Source organism: Dendrobates tinctorius, unplaced genomic scaffold (assembly GCF_039654945.1).
Source record: "Dendrobates tinctorius isolate UK_male_01 unplaced genomic scaffold, ASM3965494v1 ptg000070l, whole genome shotgun sequence".
NCBI lineage: Eukaryota > Metazoa > Chordata > Amphibia > Anura > Dendrobatidae > Dendrobates > Dendrobates tinctorius.
In genome coordinates this window covers 66,945,126-66,961,222 of record NW_027361738.1, presented here as the reverse complement: position 1 = coordinate 66,961,222, position 16,097 = coordinate 66,945,126, and the positions used below count along the sequence as shown (strand labels likewise).

At 42.3% G+C, this 16,097-nt stretch overlaps 1 protein-coding gene across 3 annotated transcripts in view; it reads right to left on the bottom strand.

Moving 5' to 3' along the window:
- The window catches only part of CUNH10orf67 (chromosome unknown C10orf67 homolog), a 216,154-nt gene that overhangs the window by 21,134 nt on the left and 178,923 nt on the right, over positions 1 to 16,097 (bottom strand). For all 3 annotated transcript variants that reach the window (XM_073581804.1, XM_073581805.1, XM_073581806.1), the window contains exons 13-15: positions 9,920 to 10,007; positions 8,688 to 8,762; positions 8,509 to 8,605 (exon numbers count right to left, since the gene is read on the bottom strand). In XM_073581804.1, the coding sequence (XP_073437905.1) occupies positions 8,509 to 8,605; positions 8,688 to 8,762; positions 9,920 to 10,007 (260 nt within the window). The remainder of the gene's footprint in view (positions 1 to 8,508; positions 8,606 to 8,687; positions 8,763 to 9,919; positions 10,008 to 16,097) is intronic.

Here is a 16,097-nt window from a genome sequence, read left to right as displayed (position 1 = left end):
CAAATTACAGGACTGTGAGAAAGGTCTTCTTAAGTACATAGATCCAAGTGAGGTTTGTTAAGCAGTTATCTAATAACCCTAAATACTGAAGACTAGGATTTCTACAAAAATAACCAAAATATACATTTATATGGGGGGTGAGATTTCTCTATTCTGCATCTTTGGCTAAGTGTCTTTATCACTGTGATATTGGTGAAGTCTTCTACTATGGATGTACATATGAAGCAGCGGAGTCCGCCGATGAAACTGCATTTTGGGTTTTGGTTGTTGATTGCATCATGTCCGCTTGGCAGTTTTTGGTCTATGCACTCTGGGCTTCTTGCACAGGACATGCAAAAATGATCAATTCTCTAGAATCTTTGCTCTAATGATCTACTTTATTACCTTTCAGATACGGTAATTAAGGTAGATAAAATGAAAGGTTAATCTGGGGTTTCATTAAAACAAATGGGGCCGACACAAGCCCTTCCAACTCCGATGCTCTACTGCTCCCTTCTGGTCTGTATTGACAGGTCTGCAGCGTTGGTGTCACATGACCACTGCAGCCAGTCACTGGCTACTGCTTTAACATCACCGATGAGCCCAGAGATTGGATGTAGTGGTCGTGTGTCGCTGTCAACACAGCTTGGTGAGGAGTAGTAGAAACGCAGCCTTGACGCAATTTAAAAAAAAATAAAAACTGTATGGCCCCTTTAAATCACATAAGGCCTTAAGAGCTATGAATTTACCATGCTTCATTCTGGGCTTTAACCTAATGCTACTATAAATTAACAGCAAGAAGTTAAAGCTCCTGCAATCTAGCAGGAATAGATCAGGAATCCAGCTGTCACACGCAGCCAGGAAACCAGGAGAGAAGACAGAAATGGTTTATTAATGCTTCTGTACTCTACTTCATCGGCTTCACAACACTCAGTGATCACTATGTACATTACCAAAGAATTGGCATCACCAAAGACTCTGGGTCCTAACAGACCAAGATCAGCTTTACCAGTGACTTATGTCACTGAAGTGGACTGTTTTTCCCCTGTAACTGGGACTTCTATGGATGCCGGTGGAAAAAAATGATCAATACAGTAAAAAAAAAAAAAAAAAAAAAGCTTCTCAGAAATTTCTGGTGATCTCTTTGAGAGCAATGGTTTTTGTATTTTTACTTATAAATTTTTTTTTCCCTCCATTGAATAATGAAGAAACCGCTAGCAAAAACGACGGCAAAGGACCCCAAAAAACATCCTGATGATTTCTTTTGAGCTTTCCCACTGATTTGAATTGTAGAGACCATCTTCTGATAGTAAAACGCCAGAAAAAGGGACCCTGAAGCGATTAAAGGAACAAACAAAAGAATGAACATAAGCACAGAAATGTAATTTTTCCTTAGACACGCATATGTTTGTTCTTTTGAACATTTTTTTGATGGGTTTTCAGGCCATTTCCATGGCCGAAGACAGACCAAGATAAGGATCTCTAAATTCCTAGGTTATTTCCATGGCCGAAACCGCGTAAGAGAAAAGTTGTGTACACATAGCCAAAAATTTTGCAAAATTGCAAAACTGCTTCAAGGAACAAAAACCTTCTCCAAAAACTTCTGAATCAGTTTCCACTAGAAAACTAAATATGGTAAATCTATTCACCAATAGTGTATTAGAATATAGGTTTCTGACTCCAGACAGCCCCTCCAAGCACAGGAAAATCCCTCTAAACATGGGATATGTGCAGAGATACAGCAAAAATAGATCAGTTCTTCGTGCAGAGTTCTGGGATTACGAGTCACACACAAGACCACATTTCAGCGCCTAAATGTGACCATATTTGCATAATCCATTGTGCCCTTAATAATGCCGTTAATAGAAAATCCTAGTCATCTGTATTACAGTATGTTATTGTAGGGGGGGCTTAGTGAAGCAGAAGAAAATGTATAATTAATTCTGTAGCCCCCACACATGTCTAGTAGCCCCCTCCAACACTGTCGTAATCACACTGCTGCATGGCTGGAGAGACGTACAATTATATCCAACATAGACTTTATCAATTTGTAATTATGGTACTTCTTAGTGTCTAGTAAACTAGTGGAAGGGTTAACATCCCCCCCCGATTTTCCGAAGTTTTTATATATTACCGCCTTTAAGTTTTTAGGATCTCACTGTTAGAGAAAGGATGAAATTTTATATAGAATGGTTATAAAGTCACTGCCGCAGATTTGGATTCAAGCGTCACGTATTTGGCGAGGATTTTTGCCACTAAATCCATACTTTATTTATATAAAGATTTTGTTGCGGATCTGACTAAGTTTTCCCGCCTTGCTCAATTATGGGCATGGCCAACCGGTACTAGCGTTTGGTTGGAATTTTTGCCTTCAATTCAACAATGTGCACCGAAATTACAAAATTAAGCAGGGTATATGGATGAGAGACTGTTAGATGCGTAATCGTTTAGCAGACAGCTATCTCTCCTGACTTTCTTATACATGAGCGTTCGGCTCAGTTGAGCATTCATATATCTTCAATGGGGAGAGAGATAATCTTGACAGCGGCTTATTTACCATTAAATAAAAAAAAATTAAATTCCAACGATTGATCCTTCTCTCCCCCAAAACTATTTTTTTTTAGGGAGAGTCAGGAGGCCTGCTGAATGGGTTTGGCTTACGATCAGCTAATGTGTATAGGGACCATTAAACATAAATGTTTAAATGCCCCCATGCACATTACCCTGACGTCGGACAAACCTGGCTCGGTCAACAGTGTAATGTGTATGGTGGCCTCCTGTTCCCCCCCTCGACAGAGTCTTGAGGAGATCATTTGCATATTCCCAGTGCCTTCTGGGATAAGTGAAGAGTCTCCGCGAGCTCAACGATCACTGGGTTTTGGCCGTTGCAGCTGAAAAGAGGAAATCGGAAAACCAGGGGAAGAGTCTTGAGGAGATCATTTGCATATTCCCAGTGCCTTCTGGGATAAGTGAAGAGTCTCCGCAAGCTCAACGATCACTGGGTTTTGGCCGCTGCAGCTGAAAAGAGGAAATCGGAAAACCAGGGGAAGAGTCTTGAGGAGATCATTTGCATATTCCCAGTGCCTTCTGGGATAAGTGAAGAGTCTCCGCGAGCTCAACTATCACTGGGTTTTGGCTGCTGCAGCTGAAAAGAGGAAATCGGAAAACCAGGGGAAGAGTCTTGAGGAGATCATTTGCATATTCCCAGTGCCTTCTGGGATAAGTGAAGAGTCTCCGCAAGCTCAACGATCACTGGGTTTTGGCCGTTGCAGCTGAAAAGAGGAAATCGGAATTTTGGCTCATCTTTGATCGTTTTTAAGAAATCTCAAGATGGAAGAGGCCAGGAGCCATTTGGTGAGCTGCATTTCTTGCTACATGTTCACAGATTTACCAGTGGAAAAGCCAAACTTCACATGCCACAAATGCAAGCTTGTGTCCCTGTTGGAGGAAAAGTTGCAAAATCTCGAAGAGAGGTTAGCTACGTTGAAGATCATTAAGGAAGGTGAAGAGTTCTTAGACAGAGCAGAATTATCTCTTCATGTTACAGAAAGAGAAGAAATTCGAAGTGCACCTGAAGAAACAGAGGAATGGAGACATGTGACCCAGAGAAGCAGGAGGATCAGGAGGCAGTCAGCACCCATACTGCTCAGAAACCAGTACCAGGCTCTCACGCAGGAAAACGATGAAGAAATACATCAGGATAAGACTTTGCCCACAAACAGCAACCTTGTACGCCTTCAGAGTCCTCCCGGATGGAGAAAGAAAAATGTTGTCAAGAAGAAACGGAGAGTGGTGGTCATGGGGGATTCCCTGTTGAGAGGAACAGAGGCAGCTATCTGCAGACCGGATATAACTTCAAGAGAAATGTGCTGTCTTCCAGGTGCAAAAATTAAAGATGTGTCTGACAGGATATCAGGACTCTTCAGACCTACAGATGACTACCCATTCCTGCTACTACATGTGGGGATAAATGACACCGCAAGAAACGACCTGGAAACCATCTGCAGAGACTTTGAAGACTTAGGCAACAAAATGAAAGAACTGGGAGCGCAGGTGGTCTTCTCTTCCATCCTCCCAGTGGATGGCCATGGAACAAGGAGGTGGAATAAGATTCTGCAGGTGAACAACTGGCTACGTCGATGGTGCCGTCAGCAACGATTTGGATTTCTGGATCACGGAGTGAACTACTTATACGATGGACTACTTGCTAGAGATGGGGTGCACCTTACGAAGACTGGAAAGCATGTATTTGGAAGTCGCCTTGCTACACTTGTAAGGAGAGCTTTATACTAGAACAACATGGGAAGGGAAGCAAAAGACCAGAAAAAGCCATACACCTGACAAATGCTATTGAGAACTCTGCTATTAGAAGTGGAAAGGAAGAACAAAGACGAAAGAATCTAATTAATAAAAATATTGGAGAAAGAGAAACCAATCACAAACTAAAATGTTTCTATACTAATGCACAAAGCATGGGCAACAAACAAGGAGAATTGGAACTACTAACACAGGAAAATATGATGTCATTGGAATCACTGAAACTTGCTGGGACAATACACATGATTGGAATACAAGACTAGAAGGATACAACTTATTTGCAAGAAACAAACTTGATAAACGAGGAGGAGGTGTCGCATTGTATGTTAGAAACAAGTATATATGCACAGAGATTGAAGCTTCAGAGACTGGGAGTTCTGTGGAAACTGTTTGGGTAAGAATACAAGGACAGAACAATGGAAAGGACACCATTGCAGGCATTTACTACAGGCCGCCTGTGCAAGCTGAAGATATGGATGAACTCTTTATGCATCAAATGGCCAAGTTCTCCAAAAAATATGACATAGTTGTCATGGGAGATTTCAACTATCCAGACATTTGTTGGGAATCTCTCTCAGGCAAAACTAACAGGTCAAGGAAATTCTTATCCTCTCTTCCTGACAACTTTATCTTCCAAAAGGTAAGGGAGAAAACAAGGGGAACTGCTACCTTGGATCTAATCCTTATAAATAGGGAGGAAATGGTTGAGGAGGTAAAAGTGGCTGGGACCCTAGGAGGTAGCGACCATGCTATTTTAGAATTTTGGATAACTAGAGGCGGAAGACCTGTGAAGACTCAGACGTCAAGGTTAGATTTCAGAAAGGCAGATTTTAAGGGATTCAGAAAGAGAATTGGAGGGATCCAATGGCTGGATATCCTAAAAGACAAAAATGTCCAGAAGGGATGGGAAATCTTGAAAAATGAAATTCTCAAAGCACAGTTGTTAACAATCCCGAAAAGAGGGAAGAATAGGAAGCATTTAAGGAAACCAGGATGGATGAACACAGAACTTAAGCACATGCTAAAAAGGAAGAAAAAAATGTTTATAAAATGGAAAGAGGGAGGCATATCTAAAGAAGAATATAATGCTGTCTGCAGAACCTGCAGGGCACAAATCAGATTAGCTAAAGCTGAAAATGAATTGAGGCTTGCAAGAGATGTCAAAAGCAATAATAAAGGATTTTGGGGATATGTCAAAAGTAAAAGAAAAGTCAAAGATGCTATAGGATTTTTACAGGATGAAAATGATGAAATGGTAAGACAGGATGTTGAGAAGCCTGAACTTTTAAATTCCTATTTTGCATCTGTTTTCTCTCAGAAAGGAAATGTAACATCAACTGTTATTCACTGTCCTATTAAGGGAATAGAAGAATCCAGGATATCTATAAACAGAAAGATAGTGAGGAAACACTTAGCTAACCTAAATGAATTCAAGTCTCCAGGTCCAGATGAATTACACCCCAGAGTACTGAAGGAGATAGCAGAAGAAATTTTTGAACCCCTCTCCATAATCTTTGAAAATTCTTGGAGAACAGGAGAAGTGCCAGAAGACTGGAGAAGAGCAAATGTTGTTCCTATCTTCAAAAAGGGGAAGAAGGTGGACCCAGGCAACTATAGGCCGGTGAGTCTGACTTCTATACCAGGAAAGATCTTTGAACAAATTATTAAACAACATGTATGTCAATACCTGGATAAGAATGAAGTGATTAAACAGAGTCAGCATGGGTTTGTAACTAATAAGTCATGTCAGACTAACTTAATTTCCTTCTATGACGGTATCACTGATTGGGTGGATCAAGGAAATGCTGTAGATATAGTATATCTTGACTTCAGCAAAGCATTTGACAAAGTTTCTCATACAATCCTTATTGAAAAAATGACTAAGTATGGAATGGACAAGGCAACTGTTAGGTGGATTCATAACTGGCTTAGTGATCGGACCCAAAGAGTGGTCGTAAATGGCTGCACATCCAGTTGGAAGAATGTCTCAAGTGGGGTACCACAGGGCTCTGTCCTGGGCCCTGTATTGTTCAACATCTTTATCAACGATTTAGATGAAGGAATTGAGGGTAAACTGATTAAATTTGCTGATGACACAAAGCTAGGAGGGATAGCTAATACTAGAGAAGAGAGAGAGAGGATTCAAAAAGATTTAAATAAACTGGAGAAGTGGGCAGCAACTAACAGAATGGTTTTTAACAGGGAGAAATGCAAAGTACTACATCTGGGCAATAAAAATGAAAAAAGCATATATAGAATGGGAGGAATAGGGCTAAGTGACAGCACATGTGAAAAAGACTTGGGTATACTAATAGATCACAGACTGAATATGAGTCAGCAGTGTGATGCAGCAGCAAAAAAGGCAAATGCAATTCTAGGATGTATTAACAGAAGCATACAGTCTAGATCACGTGAAGTCATTATTTCCCTCTACTCCTCTTTGGTCAGACCTCATCTGGAATATTGTGTCCAGTTTTGGGCACCACATTTTAAAAAAGACATCAACAAACTGGAGCAAGTTCAGAAAAGAGCGACCAGAATGGTGACTGGTCTGCAAACCCTGTCTTATGAGGAAAGGTTGCAGGATTTGGGAATGTTTAGTTTGCAAAAGAGAAGACTGAGAGGAGACTTAATAGCTGTCTACAAATATCTAAAGGGCTGTCACATTGTAGAAGGATCAACTTTATTCTCATTTGCACAAGGAAAGACTAGAAGCAATGGGATGAAACTGAATGGGAGGAGACACAGATTAGATATTAGAAAAAACTTTTTGACAGTTAGAGTGATCAATGAGTGGAACAGGCTGCCACGAGAAGTGGTGAGTTCTCCTTCAATGGAAGTCTTCAAACAGAGACTGGACAGACATCTGACTGGGATGATTTAGCGAATCCTGCTTTGAGCAGGGGGTTGGACCAGATGGCCCAGGAGGTCCCTTCCAACTCTACGTTTCTATGATTCTATGATTCTATGAGATAAAGTTCCTAACATGAAGATAATCCAGCTCAACGAACCGTGTGGCTTTTATTCACACAAAGTGCAAAACAGAGGAGAAGATCAAGTACAGCTAGAAGAAATGGGATATCAACGCGTTTCAGGTGACAGCCCACCCTTAGTTGAGTTGGATTATCTTTTTTTTAAGATTGTTCTACACCTTGATGCAGCGTTTCCAGGTTCCGAACATCTTCAAGATGTGTCCTATGGTGAGCTCGATCCAATCTTGAGATAAAGATCCGTCATATCATATTTATCATCCGGCACAAGTTTGTGTGATAAATTTGGCTTGTACAAAAACTGCCAAGTCCAATTTTACACTGTCTAAAAATTAGACCATTTTAGAAAATTTTCACCAATGAATTTAGGGTCTCATTGACGCAAAGCTGATTCAGTAGGAAATTTTGTTGCATTCATAAACGAATGATGAAAGCCAAAAACAAATACTTTTTCAGGTCAGTTGCTGCAACTTTCACTGGTAAAACCCAACTTTTCCCCAAGCCTTTCATATTCACATGATTAATGCAGCATCTCTGACATGAAAGACGTAATTGTTTCCGACACAAACTCTCATTTCACCAAACTTACAAACTCTTGGCTTATCCATTTTTTCTTGGGTTTTATCCTAAAGCTTCAGCATTTCTTGGGTTATATTTGCCTTCTGCCTGTTGTATGAGTGACATATAGCTCGAAAAGTCTGTGCATCGTGGAGAGGCAGTGTACTGTGCGGCAGATATATCTTTCTATGACCACATTAATACATGTCACTAATACATGCGATAAAATAATAAAAACCTTGAAAGATCCAGTGGTTGCACACACGTCATAAAGAGCGAAATATATAAACATGACTTGTGCATCATTATGTGTTACTTGTTGAAATAAAACAAGTCTTCAATAACAATTTCAAATCGATCTGTCACTGCTCTTCCAAAACATCAGCACACTCATCTCCTGCCGTTGTCATTCCCTAGATCTATACAGTGCAAACCTTCTACAAAATAAGTGTGAAAAATGATACTAATTACTAAGCAAAAATGCAATATATTATTAAAACAAAACAAAAAAATGTATATTAATAAACAATACATAAAATAAATGTCATACAAATGTATGTAAAGCGCTGTGAAATAAAATAGCGCTATATAAGCAAAGCATAATAAACAATAATAAAATAACAAAGAAAACAGATAAAAAGTTGAGTTTTAGTCGGAATCTCACCGTCCTCGATGAATATATCTTGTTCGGAAGCATCCATTAAATTAGAGGGATATTCAGCCCTGGTCATCACAGCGGGTGGCTTCTCTCCAATTTGTGGCTATGTAGGATAGTTAATAGGATTAATATGAACTATTTTTACACGAGAATAACAGATAGAGAAATACAACATATATACATACCAAAGGCATGCTAGGGAGATTGAAATTATTCCGTATAGGTAAATCGGTGGCGGCAGCTCCCAGGACGCCATCTGCCTGCAAACAACACAGAATAATAGTGTTCAGCAATCAATGCTCTCCTCGGACTCTGTGCCTTCCTCATTGGCCAGTTAAATATTTTGGGAAACGATGTAGTGTTCCCTACCAAAATCACGTGGGGGCCTACACTCATAGATAATCATGATCACAATTACTGGTAGATTGACACATTTATAACTAGCGGTTGTAAAGTAAAGGGCCTATATACTACACTTACTTATACACGGCAGCCAATCAGAGGAGGCAGAGCTGCAGGAGTAAGGGACAGAGCAGTCATCTGAACCAATGGCAAATAGGAGGCATGTCTCAGATGACCTCAGACTCCCTGTAGGCACTGTAACTAACTTGCAGCCTCAGTGTCACATTTTCATCAGTTATTGTGAGTGACAGCATAGCCGCCATATGGGATCTGGAGTGTGCTGGACTGTCAGTATTGTGCCAGTCCAGTCATCCAATCTGATGCTGCTCCATCTGGCATAGCCTGCGGGCGTTTCCCCAGGTGATTCCCATCCTTAGTGATTGGCTGACTATTACGTGGCTAGCTGTGTGCAGTCCAGTGTCACTTGTAGCTTAGCTTTGCTTGGTGTGTGTGATTAGCTCTTGGTATTTCTCTGATCTTGTTGCTGGATCTAGGATTTCTCATGACTAATCGTGTGGATTATCCCTTCTGCTCTTGATGCTCACTGACTTCAGGTACTTGACCCTGTACTTGGCCTCTGACTATCCATTTGTCTTACTCCCTTGTCTTGACATACCATCCTGGCATTTTACCCTGGACTGTTACCTAACCATTCCTTTGTCTTTTTTCCTTGTACTACGAGCCCTCCTAGTATCTAACCTCAGACCTCCTGACTACCCTGTCTCATAGCTTGTCCGTGAGTAGTGACAGTAATATATTTAGATCTTTACTGTACAATATGTAAGAAATCAGGAAAGTAAAAGGCGCTTACTTATTACCGCCTTTATGTTTGAGGATGTAGATAAGCAAAAGCAAAGCCGATGGGCAAAATTTTAAGAAAATACACAGTAGGATGTAGGTATTGACTTACAAAACATTTTTGAGCTCATGATTGGACAAATAACTTTAGGTCTACACAGTAGGTACCTGTTACAAATATTATGTTTATAATACATACATAAGATCTGATACATACCATGTAACTGACGGACACCCTGTGCAGGTTCATGGCCTGCCGATGGAGGGACTGCCTTAGGAACATCTCATCTTTAATGGCATGGAAACTTTATTAGAAGCAAAGAAAAATATAAAATAAAATTATATTCAACATAGATAAGGACTTCATATAAGTAAGAATGTGAATGTGAGCATTGAGGTTACATTTGGTGACCAATTGTAAGGGTTGCTCCATAAGGAAAATAACTAATTGGACATAAGGATGTCATAGATGTCACAGAAGAGTAAAGAGTGGCTGCTGCTCTAGAGGACTGAGTGTGACCAAATATTAAAGAGTTATCAATGGAGGTGCCAACAAACCCAAAATCTCATCGTCACCAATGAGGGGATCCCGATAAGTTTTGGAAGATTTCCCTATGCAAATTGCTTCTTCAGAGAGGAGGACGACTAGAACTCTAGTGCCATTTATTGGAAGTACTGTAGCAATCCTAAAAGTCAATATCGACCCTTTAACGAGCCTTGACATATGACTGGAGAAAAGCCAAATCAGAATGACAATTTGCAGACACAGTGTTTCGGGGTATTGCCGCTCGTCAGTGCAAAGAATGATTTCTGATTTGGCTAGGTGAGAGGATTAATAATACTGAGTTCTAAGGGGTAACATTTTCCTTTGTGGAGAGTGGCAAGTCAGGCTTGGAATGTCAGAGTGAGGAGACTTATACACCTTGCATGCTCCTATGGGAAATTAAATATGCAAATTGCCTATTCAGAGAGGAAAAAAACTAGAACTCTAAAGGTACTGTCACACTTAGCGATGCACCAGCAATCCCGACCAGCGATATGACGCGGTCAGGATCGCTGGTGCATCGCTAAGTGGTCGCTAGTGAGCTGCCACACAGGCAGATCTCACCAGCAACATAGCAGGGGTCGGGGGTCGCTACTTACCTGTCAGACGAGGCGATCCTGACGTCCTCCCGCCCGCGTCCACGCGTCGCTTGTCAGCGCCACAGGAAGCTGACAGCGAGAAACGGTCCAGGACTTTATCGCGCGATCAGCGATAACCAGCGGGGGAGCGGTCGGAGGTAAGTATCAGACATAGCGATATCGCTAGCAATATCGCTGCTGCGTCACAAAAACCTGTGACGTTATAGCGATTTTGCTAGCGATATCGCTTAGTGTGACAGGACCTTAACTATTGAAAGTAGCAATTCTAAAAGTCAATATCGACCCTCTTACGAGCCCTGCTATATGACTTAGGATAAATGTAAATTTCCAGAGAAGCATGCATGGCATATAAATATCTTCACTCTGACATGCCAGGCCTGGCTTGCCACTCTCAACAAGGAGAAACGTTACCCCTTTGATCCCCCCTGAAACATATTAATTATACAGTTGGGGCCAAAAGTATTGACACCTCTGCAATTCTGTCCGATAATACTCCGTTTCTTCCTGAAAATGATTGTAAACACAAATTCTTTGGTATTATTATCTTCATTTAATTTGTCTTAAATGAAAAAACACAAAAGAGAATGCAGCAAAACGCAAAACATTGATCATTTCACACAAAACTCCAAAAATGGGCCAGACAAAAGTATTGGCACCCTCAGCCTAATACTTGGTTGCACAACCTTTAGCCAAAATAACTGCGACCAACCGCTTCCGGTAACCATCAATGAGTTTCTTACAATGCTCTGCTGGAATTTTAGACCATTCTTCTTTGGCAAACTGTTCCAGGTCCCTGATATTTGAAGGGTGCCTTCTCCAAACTGCCATTTTTAGATCCCTCCACAGGTGTTCTATGGGATTCAGGTCTGGACTCATTGCTGGCCACCTTAGAAGTCTCCAGTGCTTTCTCTCAAACCATTTTCTAGTGCTTTTTGAAATGTGTTTTGGGTCATTGTCCTGCTGGAAGACCCATGACCGCTGAGAGAGACCCAGCTTTCTCACACTGGGCCCTACAATCTGCTGCAAAATTTGTTGGTAGTCTTCAGACTTCATAATGCCATGCACACAGTCAAGCAGTCCGGTGCCAGAGGCAGCAAAGCAACCCCAAAACATCAGGGAACCTTCGCCATGTTTGACTGTAGGGACCGTGTTCTTTTCTTTGAATGCCTCTTTTTTTCTCCTGTAAACTCTATGTTGATTCCTTTGCCCCAAAAGCTCTACTTTTGTCTCATTTGACCAGAGAACATTCTTCCAAAACCTTTTAGGCTTTTTCAGGTAAGTTTTGGCAAACTCCAGCCTGGCTTTTTTTTGTCTCGGGGTAAGAAGTGGGGTCTTCCTAGGTCTCCTACCATACAGTCCCTTTTCATTCAGACGCCGACGGATAGTACGGGTTGACACTGTTGTACCCTTGGACTGCAGGGCAGCTTGAACTTGTTTGGATGTGAGGCCGGGGTCACACTAACCGATGCAAAATACGGTCCGTAGTTTACAGGCGTAATACGGATGAATGACCCCTAAATAGTGCTCCGTATGTCATCCGTAAGCAAGGTGTGGTCACGTATTTTGCGCATGTTACCATCCGTATGTAATCCGTATGGCATCCGTATGCAATCCGTATGCTGAGATTTTCTCGCAGCCTTGCACAATGGACATTTAACCCCTTCCTGACATCCGACGTACTATCCCGTCCACGGTACCCGGGCCCGTATGACCGTGGACGGGATAGTACGTCTACCGCGATCAGCGGCGCCCACGTGGTGAGCGCCGCTGATCGCGGCCGGGTGTCAGCTGATTATCACAGCTGACACCCGGCACTATGTGTCAGGGGCGGTCACGGACCGCCCCCGACACGTTAACCCCTTGCACACCGCGATCAAACATGATCGCGGTGTACCGGGAGTTAAAAGGGAAGCATCGGGAGGGAGGGGGCTCCCTCCGTGCTTCCCTGAGCCCCCCACGGCAGCGCAATGTGCAGCGCTGCTGCGGGGGGCTCCTATCCTCCAGGCCCCCGAATCCAAGATGGCGACGGGGGGCCTTCGGGGACCTGAGGAAGCTGGCTTCCTCAGTGCCTGCAAAGCGCAGGCAAGAGGAAGTCTTCTTCAATGCCTGTGACAGATTGCTGATCTGTCACAGTGATCTGTGATGTGACAGATCAGCGATCTGTCACAGGACAGTGATGTCCCACCTGGGACTATGTAATAAAGTAAGGAAATAATAAAAAAAAAACAATAAAAGTACACATATTAGGTATCGCCGCGTCCGTAATGACCAGCCCTATAAAACTGTCCCATTAGTTAACCCTTTTAGCGAACTCCTTAAAAAATAAAAATAAAAAACGAAGCAAAAAATAATGATTTATTATCATACCGCCAAACAAAAAGTGTAATAACGCGCGATCAAAAAGACGCATATAAATATCCATGGTACCGCTGAAAACGTCATCTTGTCCCGCAAAAAACGAGCCACGATACAGCATCATCAGCGAAAAAATAAAAAAGTTATAGCTCACAGAATAAAGCGATGCAAAAATAATTATTTTTTATATAAATAGTTTTCATTGCATAAAACCGTCAAAAACATAAAAAAACGACCTAAATGAGGTATCGCTGTAACCGTACTGACCCGAAGAATAAAACCGCTTTATCAATTTTACCGCACGCGGAACGGTGTAAACGCACCCCCCCAAAAGAAATTCATGAAACGCTGGTTTTTGTTCATTCTGCGTCCCAAAAATAGGAATAAAAAGCGATCAAAAAATGTCACGTGCCCGAAAATGGTACCAATAAAAAACGTCAACTCGTCCCGCAAAAAATAAGACCTCACATGACTCAGTGGGTCAAAATACGGAAAAATTATAGCTCTCAATATGTGGTGATGCAAAAACTATTTTACAATAAAAAGCGTCTTTTAGCGTCTGACAGCTGCCAAACATAAAAACCGCCATAAATAGTAAGTCAAACCCCCCGTTATCACGCCCTTAGTTAGGGAAAAATAATAAAACTAAAAAAAAAGTATTTATCTCCATTTTCCCGTTAGGGTAAGGCTGTGTGCACACGCTGCGGATTAGGTGCGGATTTTGTAAAATCCGCAGGTGAAACCGCAGGTCAAAAGACCTGCGGTTTTACCTGCGGATTGCTCTGCGGTTTTGTCCTGCGGTTTTTCATCTCCTCAATAGAGGAGATGGCAAACCGCAGGAGAATCCGCAGAAAGAATTGACATGACAGATAATCCGCGCGGAAAATTCCGCACCGTCTGCACTGCGGTTTTTGATTCCCATAGGGAATCATGGTACTGTACACCGCAGCAAAAACTGCTGCTGGTCCGCAGCGGCCAAAACTGCTGCGGAACCGCAGCAAAATCCGCAGCGTGTGCACACAGCCTTAGGGTTAGGGCTAGGGTAAGGGCTAGGGTTAGGGCTAGGGTTAGGGTTAGGGCTAGGGTTAGGGCTAGGGTTAGGGCTCAGATTAGGGTTAGGGGTGTGTTGGGGTTAGGGTTGGAGTTATAATTGGGGGTTTCCACTGTTTGGGCACATCAGGGGCTCTCCAAATGCAACATGGCGTCTGATCTCAATTCCAGCCAATTCTGAGTTGAAAAAGTCAAATGGTGCGCCTTCCCTTCCAAGCTCTGCCATGCGCCCAAACAGTGTTTTACCCCCACATGTAGGGTATCAGCCTACTCAGGACAAATTGCAAAACAATTTTTGGGGTCCAATTTCTCCTGTTACCCTTAGGAAAATAAAAAATTGGGGGCAAAAATATCATTTTTGTGGAAAAAAAATGATTTTTTTATTTTCACGTCCAAGTGTTATAAACTTCTGTGAAACACTTGGGGGTTCAAAGTGCTCACCACACATCTAGATAAGTTCCGTGGGGGGTCTAGTGTCCAAAATGGGGTCACTTGTGGGGAGTTTCAATAGTTTAGGTACATCAGGGGCTCTCCAAACGCACATGACACCCGCAGACCATTCCATCAAAGTCTGCATTCCAAAACGTCACTGCTTCCCTTCCGAGCCCCGACGTGTGTCCATACAGTAGTTTTCTCCCACATATGGGGTGTCAGCGTACTCAGGCCAAATTGGAAAACAACTTTTGGGGTCCAATTTCTCCTGTTACCCTTGGGAAAATGAAAAAATTGGGGACTAATTGATCATGTTTCTGGAAAAAATACGATTTTTTTATTTTCATGCCCTGGCATTATAAACTTCAGTGAAGCCCTTGGGGGTTCAAAGTGCTCACCTCACATCTAGATAAGTTCCTTAGTGGGTCTAGTTTTCAAAATGGGGTCATTTGTGGGGGGTTTCCACTGTTTAGGTACATTAGGGGCTCTCCAAAGGCAACATGACACCCGCAGACCATTCCATCAAAGTCTGCATTCCAAAACGTCACTACTTCCCTTCCGAGCCCCGACGTGTGCCCATACAGTAGTTTTCTCCCACATATGGGGTATCAGCATATCTCCTGGTACCCTTGGGAAAATAAAAAAATGGTGACTAAAAGATCACGTTTGTGGAAAAAATACGAATTTTTTATTTTCACGCCCGGGCGTTATAAACTTCTGTGAAGCACTGGGGGGTTCAAAGTGCTCACCACACATCTAGATAAGTTCCTTGGGGGGTCTAGTTTCCAAAATGGTGTCATTTGTGGGGGGGTTTCCACTGTTTTGGTACATTAGGGGTTTTCCAAACGCGACATGGTGTCCGATCTCAATTCCAGCCAAAAACGTCAAATGGCGCTGCTTCCCTTCCGAGCTCTGCCATTCACCCAAATAGTGGTTTACCCCCACATGTGGGGTATCAGCGTACTCAGGACAAATTGCACAATAACTTTTAGGGTCCTGTTACCCTTGGAAAAATAAGAATTGAGGGTGAAAAGATCATTTTTGTGGAAAAAATATGATTTTTTAATTGTATGGCTTTATGTTATAAACTTCTGTGAAGCCCATGGGGGTTCAAAGTTCTCACCACACATCTAGATAAGTTCCTTAGGGGGTCTAGTTTCCAAAATGGTGTCATTTGTGGGGGGTTTCCACTGTTTTGGTACATCAGGGGTTTTCCAAACGCGACATGGTGTCCGATCTCAATTCCAGCCCAAAACGTCAAATGGCGCTGCTTCCCTTCCGAGCTCTGCCATGCGCCCAAATAGTGGTTTACCCCCACATGTGGGGTATCAGCGTACTCAGGACAAATTGCACAATAACTTTTAGGGTCCTGTTACCCTTGGAAAAATAAGAATTGAGGGTGAAAAGATCATTTT